This window comes from Pezoporus occidentalis, unplaced genomic scaffold (assembly GCF_034315485.1).
Source record: "Pezoporus occidentalis ecotype Australia unplaced genomic scaffold, CSIRO_AGI_Poc_V1 ctg18, whole genome shotgun sequence".
NCBI classification, from domain to species: domain Eukaryota; kingdom Metazoa; phylum Chordata; class Aves; order Psittaciformes; family Psittacidae; genus Pezoporus; species Pezoporus occidentalis.
In genome coordinates this window covers 11,033,624-11,043,590 of record NW_026913640.1, presented here as the reverse complement: position 1 = coordinate 11,043,590, position 9,967 = coordinate 11,033,624, and the positions used below count along the sequence as shown (strand labels likewise).

Below are 9,967 nucleotides of genomic sequence, written 5' to 3'. Positions count from 1 at the left end.
TCCAGCCTGGTACAACCAACAGTCAGCTTACAGTAGGTATGGTTGATATGTAACTTTATCTAGTATAAGTACTTCATGCAAAAGGAAGAATACTGTTTTTTGCACTCCCATTTAGTTCAAGCCATGAACAACAGTAAACAAAACTGCAGTGAATTTATCTTGTACTTTAACTTTTTCATAATTCATGAACTCTTTTTCCAATTGTGAGGGTGGAAAAAAAACAAAATGGGGAAATTAATGAATCAATCGCATCACAACTCTGTTGTTGTGTCTAACTTGCACTTACTGTGTGGCGTATCATCAGCACCATGTCCTCACAACATATGCTGATTTGTTCTTATCCTTTCTTAACTGTTAGCACAGTGAAAAAAGTACAATGTTCAGCCTTGCTTCTTCTCAACACATCTATGAGAGGAGGATGGAGGACGCCAAACTAATACAACACAATACTGAAGACAAGAGAATATAACACTTATTCTGACACACTGAAAAGCAACTTCACACATAAGCTCATTTATATAGGCACACAGACATATTGAGCACCACTCTTTTTCCTTGCTTTTTTTCTTTTCCTTTCGTTTTCATTTTAACATCAACATTCGACTCTGAACAGAAGAATGTTTCACCTCTAGGACAATCTCAGTATTAAGAAAAAACTACCTCTATTTTACAAACATCAAAATGCTAACGTTGACACTTCCATTGAGAAGTTCACTGCAAGTGACCCTCTCTCTGAATTCGAAGGCGCTCCTTCTCCACTTGCAAGCGTTCCTTCTCAATCTGCAGCTTCTCTGACTCAAACTTTAGGAACTGCAGCCTCTCTTTCTCTAACTGCAAACGTTCTTTTTCAAGTTTTAACTTCTCAGTTTCTAGATCCAGTGGCTGCATGATGGGTTTTTCAGTTTGGGTGAGGTCATTTTCCAGGGCAGGTTTTTCAGCATTCAGTCTCTCTAGCCTGAGCTTCTCCCATTCGATCTGAAGCCGCTCCTTCTCAATCTGAAGTCTCTCACGCTCCACATCAACATGCCGCAACCGCTCTTTTTCTATTTGCAGGCGCTCCTTCTCCACTTGCAACCTTTCCGCTTCAATATCTAGTCGCTGCTTCTCCAGCTCCACCTTCTGCTTCTCCAGATTTATAAGCAAGTGAGAATCTTCATAGGCTAGCCTAGCTTGAACAGAGTTTAGACTTCCAAACTCTTCAATCTGGGGGAATTCTGGTAGGTCATTTTCCTTTTTTGAATCTGGCAAAACTGATGACAAAATTTCTTCTTCTTCCTCAATGGGAAACTGCAGAGAGGAATGCAATGGAGAAGAATTATATTACATCTTCATGCCAGAATAAATTTTTTTACGAACAACCGAAAAGAACACACTGTTTTTTTTCCATCTTTAAAGCTACTCAGAACTGTTTAACTCACATGCTGTGAAATAACCATATTAGATCAAATAAGAGTTTTCTACCTTTGTACAGGTAGAGAAACACACTGCAAGTTAATATCTGGTAATGAAAAACAGTGTATCAGTTTATTAGTGGGCATGCTAGAACATATAGAAAATACTTCACAACAGATACTACAGAGCATTCAGAACCACTGATAAAAAACTGGATCTAAAAATATGCATGTTGTTCTTACTTTTCATATAGCTGAATGGCATTTATGTAAGCCACTAGGAATTTGTTGTGACTAATTCCATTTCTAAAAAACATTTAACACAGCCATTTTTCACAGGCTCCTAACCCTCCCAACTGTATGTGGGTCAATAAACAGAACGTGTTTAACCAATTTTGTATTATCACATTTACTGTAAAGCTATTTATGATGCAGGTGACGTGGTAAGGACCACTGGTTGACTTGGCAGACTGTAACAACTCGTGCAGAATTATAGCCTTCATGTACTACAGATTCATAGTACACAAGGAATTATTGTCTCCACGAAAGATGTCGCAAAAAAAGGGTAAACTGATGAAGATAGTTCAGAAAATCTTAAGACAATGAGAGGTGCAGCCAGTCCTCTAGCATTACAGCAGACACTGTTTTTCAGCAGTTGTCAGTCAGTAGTCTCACTACCATTTAACAGCTTACGCTGGTTTCTTCCCAGCACACATCTCAACTGAGCTGACAGAAGTTGCTATTTCCCACCTCCTGTCATGTTGTGTCCATGTCATGTCCCTGCCACCCCCAAACCCCAATTTTCCCAACAACAAAACCCAGACTCCTTGGGCACCACTTTTCCAAGTGAGACCCACATATTTGTACAGGTACAACAAAACTACCCAAACATTTGACTTCACTCTAGCTGGTTGCCTATCTCAGGATGATGATACTACTAGAAGTAACAACTTGTCTATATGATCCACAGCTGGTTGCCAAGTTCACACTAAAATCTGTCAGGGAGGAATGGATGACTGACATATTCAAGGAATGTTTTAATCTCCTGTGGGTTCACTTTTAAAAATGCAAACAGTATCCTATTTCTTTCTGTATGCTATTTCTTTCTGTACCTGAAGATATCATATACTTTCATTTGTTAAACAGGTGCATTTCTCTTCTCTGTTCACCCATCCAGACAGCCTAAGTATTAAAATAACCAGTTTCCTTCAACAACATGTTTTCATTCTATTGACTTAACTAATTCTTATCTATGGCACATACAAATGGAAAATATTCAAAGTTGAGGTATATCAATTTAATAATCAATATGTAAGAGCTTACACACAATTGCAAGTTGCTAGACTTGAATACCATCTCTCTGAAACATATTTGTTTCTACAGTTTCTTTAATTCACACATTCAGAAAAAACAGGAACAAATGCTTGAAGAAACACAGCAAAAAGCCTTCTGCTGAAATGAAATGAAGGCCATATTGCATACAGCTAATATATGTCAGTCACTCACTTCAAAATTCTGCGGATCCTCCTCTTCCTCTTCTACTTTGATTTCTGTTAAAGATCCACCGGCTTCTCTGAAGTCAGTGATATTTTGCCATTCAAAACTAGATTCAATTGCAAATCCCATTTTCTCATCCATGTCTTCATTGAGAGAGTCATCTAAATTGGATGAAGGAAGGTGAAACCCAGCACCTACTACTTTGATGTTTGCATTCAGACGTTTTCTCTTCATGAGTGCTCTCCAGTCAAGGTATCTCCTTTTCACTTCTGTCCCTGTTCTTTGCTCTCCTTCACCTACAGCATTTACACACTCTGCTATATCCTCCCAAGCTTTTCGTTTCAACTCATTAATTGTTGTATTAAGTTGCTTTGAAAAGAGTACTTCTCTCCTTTTCCTTATTTCCTTAAGGAGTGTTTGAGTTTCCTGAACACTAAAATTGCTTTTCCTTTTTCTTTTTAATTGTTTCATTTTTTCCAGCTTTAACCTAATAATTTCACCACAGTAGACTACAGAGATGATCTGACACTAATCAGTTATTAATATAAATAAAATTTAAAAGCCAATCAAAGCAGAGCTCAGTTCTCATGAAGTGAATTTTCTCTTCACTTTGTAGTATTTTCCTATTTGTCAGGCTTCCTAAGAGAAAAAGAGCAAACAATATAAATCTCCAAAGTATACACTGTATATCTTCATTTAATGAACTTGACCCCTAAGTCACCATTTAAAGCATGCATATTTCAAACGGATCATTCATTCAACAGAAGCAAACCATTCTGATAAATTGTGGATATAAAGTAGCTATAGATACCTTCTGTAATCTCTGATGAATTATAAATCCATTAATATATCCATGTACCAAACCCTTAAGGTTGAGCTGATACTTTCATTACAAAAATACAGCTATTTTCCTTCAACTCTTACAGTTTTGCCAGTCAGGATTAGCTTAATGCTGAAATTTGACATACACATTTCAGTTTGAATGCTAAATTATTTCCAAACTAAGCTGAAATTGTTGTATTATTAGTTCAGAAACATGAAACGTTATGAGGACTGAAATTTCCAAGATACATTTTAAATAAGACACCATTTCCATGAAAAAAAAAAAAAGAAAAAAAAAGTAGATTAATATGAAGAGATGTTCTGAAGACTCTTCTAACTGTTCTTAATCACAAAAAAAGAACTGGAGCAATTCTGCTAAGTGTCAGAAAATAACTACTAGTTCAAACAAATGTCATCCATTAGAGAAACAGATTTAGGAATAAGTTACTCAACGTTCATGGCAAAGCCCTCCTGTACCCTTCTCACACTGCGGAACACCTCATGTCAGATGTGATGGCAAGTTGAAAGTTCTTCCAGTCCTCTACCCCCAGCAATAGCTGGCACTATGCCTGATGCTGAAGAGAAAGCTAAACCCCATAATGATCCAATTTTGCATTTATTTTGCACTTTCTTTTGTAAAACATTACCTGCCACTTTAGGTAGGTTTAAAAGGCTTTAAACAAAGTAGGCCAACCATTCGCTATACAGTACTTAAAGTTTCAAGCTGCTGTATTTGTTCACAAATTAATCTAGTACAGACTTTTTGTCCACCTGAAGCAAATTGCTTGGGTATTACATACTCAATTGCTACTGACTAATGGACTTAATCCTTAACTCCTCCTCAGCTATACAGAATTCTTAAATTACTAAATATTTTTTTCTCCTGATATTCTCCCAAACTTGGTTAAAACACACACATCAGCTAATTACATAAAACCTCTTCATTTGGGGGATAATGCACATCATAGTTTAGACATAGTTCTTGATCTCCAATGTGCTATTGACTATAAATGTCTCACTTGCAAAGTTTCGCACATCATGCAACATTCTTTCACACGTAACGCATAAGCATGTTGGCATTACGTATTTTTAAAAAGTTGTGTTCAGGAAATGGTTTCACTACTTTTCCATGTTAAAATACTGCCCTCACTGTAAATCCATTTACTTCTGATGGATACCATCTTGCTAATTTGCATAACCTAATCCCAAAATGTCAACTGCATAAAGCGTGGAATGAGCTTGTAACAGCATGGACCACTCTACATGCTCACGTGCACTTTTTTGACTCCTCAATACAAGTTGGAAGCTGGATGTTGATGTTTAAGATGGATGAAATTTCCTGCCCCTCTGAAAATAAAATAACAATTAGTCTTGAGAAGAAGGAATTATTAAAAAAAAAATAAAAATAACCTACTGTTGTAATGTAGACCCTTGGCATGACCAGAACTGAGAAAAACAGCTGCTGTTTAATAAATCAGATTTATGCCAGAACACAGCACTGTAGTTGCTGGAATTAACACCAGATTTTTGTGAGACCTTTAATCTAATCTTTTTGTGTCTCCCTTAACCTCCATTATGATAAGTTTACCACAAAAAAAGATACTTGGTTTTTCAAGGAAGCAGCATCATATTTACTCACCTGGCAGTAAATCAACTTATTTGGTACTTGTTGTTCTTTTCAAATGCAAATACAGCATTAGTGATTTTCTACTATTGCAGAAACTGAATTTCTTGATCTGTGTATCAATTACTTCTTTTTTTAAAAAAGCAGGTAAATTCTTTGAAGAAGTTACCTGCACACAGAATGAATTGAGGGCCCTTTCAGAAGCTTCACTGTTAATAAGGCAATTATTCTGGACTGACAAATGCATAGATTTAAGCCATGATTCCTGGTTACTGGGGAATGAACAAGTATTAACCAGGTCAATGACTCTGATCTTCACCACAACTTTAGAAACACACATATTTGCACCCACTTGTTTTCAAGGTGGGGAGTGTGTGTGAAAGAGTCAGAGGTATTCACTTTGAGTTTGTCTTCCAGGTGGAAGAATTACATAGAGTTCTTGCACATAAGTTTCAGAAAAATTACAGTATTTTTGACTTGTCGCTACCAAGACACTGACCTTCTGTTTATAAGGTCACACTTATTTTTACTTGAAATCAGTAGCATTTCATATTTGATTTCAAGCCATGTACTTAAGTGAATATTCAAGTAATATTGAAAAATGAGTAAGACTTTCCAAAGTACTTGCCAGTTGGATATATCAAACTCTAGAAAGTACTAGTAGATACTTAATTGTCTCTTAAGGTACCTAAATGTCAGACTTTTGTTGAATCACAGCCATTTTCAGCTCAAGATATACACTGGCTAAGTCCTTCACCTAGCCCCTGCTGGGATTAACAAGGCTCTGGTCATTCCCCAGGAACAGGGAACTACAGCATTTTAGAGACCTTTATCTCTATTTGGCCTGGCCCACCCTGAATCTCACAGTGCTAACACAGCAGGATAAAGTGGGCACAAACACAGAACAAAGTGTTTTCAAATAAAACTTTTGAGAACACTGTTTTCTAAATACAATTCTGCACGAATGCAGGAGACCCAGCCAGCCAAGGTTTTACCTTGGCTCCAAAGAAGGTTCAGAGTTAAACCACATAAATGTCAGGTCACCCTGCGGGTCAGCCTCGCTGCTCCTTGTGCAGGTGTTGTGCATCACCTGTCCGATTTACCCAGGCTCTCTTTGTGAGGTGCCTAATCATGGGTTTGGATTTTATGCCATAAGCCAAGCACATAACCTTTGAAGAATTATAATGCTAACTTGGAAACTACTGGAGTCCAGTTCCTTTTTTATGTGAAGTTTTGACTTCCTTTTTTTTTTCCCCCTAGAACATGTTTAATATAAGCCTCTGAACTTCCCAGTAAAAGGGCAGCAAAATCTCCTTATTTTAAAATTTATGAGTAACTTCTAATTGGTAAGGACATCTTACCTTTTCTAATTCTTTCTTTTTTGAAAGCATATTGCTTCATTAAAGACAATTCCTTTCTTATTAACACAAGCGGGTGGTAATGAATTATCTTAACAGTATATTGACTGTTAGATCAACTCCACTATGGGACTGTTTGCCTTTCTAATAGGCATAATGAAAAGCATTATTACCTAACTAAGGCAGAGGTTTCCAGTACTCAGTTTTCTGACATTGCTAGATGTCTCCAGGATATTACTCCTTACATGTGCGAAGTATATAAGTGGACAGGAATAGTAATAAGTGAGAATTTGTACACATTCTAGCTAAATTACAGAAAAAAACCTCAATCTAAACCCCAAAACAACAAAAAATATTACCATTTCTAAAGATGTGATTTAAAAAACATGACATAGAGCAGTGTTCTGAACTTGGCTGGGATAGAGTTAATTTTCTTCCTAGTAGATGGTACAATGCTGTGTTTTGGATTGAGTTTGAGAATAATGCTGATAACACACTGATGCCTTTACTAAGTCAAGGACTTTTCAGTCTCTCATGCTCTGCCAGTGAAGAGAAGGCACAAGAAGCCAGGAGGAAGCAGAGACAGGACATCTGACCCAAACTGGCCAAAGGGGTATTCCATACCACAGCACTTCACACCCAGTATATAAACTGAGGGGAGTCACCCGATGGGCAGATCATTGGTCAGGTCGGTCTGGGTATCACTCACTGGTTGGTGAGCAACTGTATTGTGCATCATTTGTTTTATTCATCTCCCTCTTTTTGTTATTTCCCTTTCCATTATTCCCCCCCCCCCACCTTTTCAATTATTAAACAGTTCTGATCTCAACCACAGATTTTACCTTTTTCCGATTCTCCTCCCCAACCCACCAGGGGGAGTAAGCAAGCAGCTGAATGGTACTCAGCTGCAGGTTAAAACATGACAGCACATTCAAGTCTTGCTTTGATATGAAGTCTAAAACATGAAATGCATACAGCTGGGAAAAAAAAAAAAAAAAACAACAAACCCACCAAAAAAACAACACAGCAGACAGACATTACAGGTTTTTTCTGAAATCAGAATCATAACTGCTGTACAGTTTAGTGTCTTTAGCAGAAGATTCCACAGCAAATATCTGCCGAGAACACCAACTGGAAAGATGGGCAGTTCACTCAGAAAAAGTATGTGGAGATCAGAGCAGAGATTAAAAAAAAAAAAAAATAAATCTTCACTATGAAAGCAAGCAAGAGAAGACATCCACAAGAAAAAAAAATCCTTCTCAACTATAGAACCAAAATTACTTCTGGTACACAACCAAAGATATCAATCACCTGACAAGGAAAAGTTACAGTTTGGTCAAGTGAGAAAGAAATCCATGGGAAATAACAGGATGCAAACAGGCCATTACATGAGATACAAAGTGCTGGCAAGGAAAACAGAAACAATTTTGGTCATGTGATAACAAAGATTTAAAGGGTCTTCCAGGAAAGATAGCAACATGCAGCTATGAGCTTATCTGCCAGGCCAGAAGCAATCTGTGGCCAAGAAAGTCCTCACCACTGAAGAAACACAAACTATTTATCATCATTGAAACAAAACAAGTGTTGCAGAACTGAACAGAACACTCCATAAAGAACACACATATACACTGAACAGCTTTGATGTACTTAATGACACAGGGATCCACGTTCTGCCTCTGTGTCTTTTTGTACGACCACATGCTGGACCAACAAACACCATCAAACTAACCAAACCAACACAAACCAAGCAAGTAAACAAACAAATCCATGCATTCACCAAGATTAAATGTTGCTAGCATTAAACTGGAATTATTCTCTAGAAAAATCACAACTTTTGTATTTCAGAAGCATGTCTTGATGGTTTACCTTTTTCTTTAAAAGGCCCCAAAACCTCTTCAAAAAAGCCCACCAAACCTTTTGAAGCTTATGATTGATGAGCAAAAACTTCAAAACAGGAGGACCTGTTACCTCTATTTCTCTTAAATGAAAACTGAGATTCGGATGACCTCTGCATGATACTAAAGCTTACGGCTTTCTGGAAAACTTTGATTCATGATGGATGACTACTTGACTTGGAACAACTTCTGCTTTTGTACTAAGAGAGGCTTTAGTACAGGAGGATCTGGGTGCTGCCGAGCACGCCACTCCATGGACAGTCCTTTCTCCAAAAATCTTGCGGTTTGAGAACAAAAAAAGCCAAGCGCTAAAGGGAACAAACAACACCTAAAGGGTAATTTAACGAAGCAAAGAGAAGGTACCGAGGATGGAAAGCCGTTCCGGAGTCAGGCTGGTCAATCCACAGATTAATCAGTCTGAAGTGAGGAGAGATGAGTGCGGCACAACCCCCGGCGGCCCACCCAGGCGGGTCCCGCCAGGAGGCGCACAAAGCCCCGCTGCGGAACGGCGAATGCAACAAAAGAACGGCGAGGGCTCGGCGGGAGGTCCCCCCGCACACCCCCGACCCTGCCCCGCCCCGGAGAACCGGGTGGACCGCGCCCCACCCCCGGCCTGCAGACCAGGTCCTCCTCAGCAAGTGACTCGCGGGCGGCCTCCGCCTCTCTCGGAACGAGGAGGAAGACCTCCCCGCGGGGATGCAGAAAACGGCGGGCAACCGTATCACCGCCCCCTGGGCCGAGGGTGGCGGAAACCACCGTTCTCACTACAAAGAGGCCGGGGACTGCCTGAACGCGGGCAGCGGCTTCATGGAAGAAACCAGCGCCTCAGCCCCACCACAGAACAGACCGCATTCAGGTCCCCGGGGAGCCGCACGGACTACTCACCTGCACCCAACTCTCCCCTGCGGGTCACCGAGCCTTTAAAAGCCACCGCCCTCCCATTGGGAGAGCAAGCTGCCTGTCAACCCTTTCCCCACGCCTATTGGCGATCCGCCGCCGCCCCTTTTCCCCCGCCCCGCCCCTCGCCGCCCCGCCGCGCCAGGCGGGCCGGAATCCCCCACATAGACTGGGGGCGCAGCAACTCCTCTCCCCGCGGGGCCGGTGCCGCGCGGAACCCCTAGCTAGCATTGGCTACAGTGGCTGCTTGTCCTCCTGACGCCTGCAGGTGATTGGCTACTGCCTGTCAGGGGCCGCCTCTCCGCTCAATGAGCTTCCGGCGGCGGGGATGTCGCCGGGTTACGGTAGAGCCAGATGGGGTGGTTCTGGTGGTGCCGCCACGCCTGCAGTGTTTGTGGGGGGTACCTGGTGGCGGTGGAAAGGGTTAGCTCTGTCTGTGGAGGGCTGTAAGGGAGCGGGGAGCTACGCGTCCCGGTGCTCCCC

General features: G+C 40.5%; 1 protein-coding gene across 3 annotated transcripts; it reads right to left on the bottom strand.

Moving 5' to 3' along the window:
- Nucleotides 1–350: 350 nt before the first annotated feature.
- MSANTD4 (Myb/SANT DNA binding domain containing 4 with coiled-coils) lies at nucleotides 351–9,606 on the bottom strand. Of its 3 annotated transcripts, none has more exons than XM_062615358.1 (3): nucleotides 9,473–9,606; nucleotides 2,898–3,527; nucleotides 351–1,287 (listed from the first exon to the last, which is right to left on the bottom strand). In XM_062615358.1, exons 2-3 carry the CDS (start codon nucleotides 3,357–3,359, stop codon nucleotides 712–714), a joined length of 1,038 nt encoding a protein of 345 aa, XP_062471342.1. In that variant the 5' UTR covers nucleotides 3,360–3,527; nucleotides 9,473–9,606; the 3' UTR covers nucleotides 351–711. The 3 variants fall into 3 exon arrangements, with proteins under 3 accessions (XP_062471342.1, XP_062471344.1, XP_062471343.1); XM_062615360.1 differs by lacking the exon at nucleotides 9,473–9,606 and adding an exon at nucleotides 8,951–9,135; XM_062615359.1 differs by lacking the exon at nucleotides 9,473–9,606 and adding an exon at nucleotides 4,358–4,983.
- Nucleotides 9,607–9,967: the final 361 nt, after the last annotated feature.

What these genes read in the sequence shown, in the direction of transcription:
- MSANTD4 (XM_062615358.1), bottom strand. Translation starts at nt 3,359, where the DNA reads ATGAAACAATTAAAAAGAAAAAGGAAAAGCAATTTTAGTGTTCAGGAA. An exon ending in AGGATCCGCAGAATTTTGAA is followed by an intron (nt 1,288 to 2,897) that starts GTGAGTGACTGA and finishes TCCTCTCTGCAG; the next exon opens with TTTCCCATTGAGGAAGAAGA.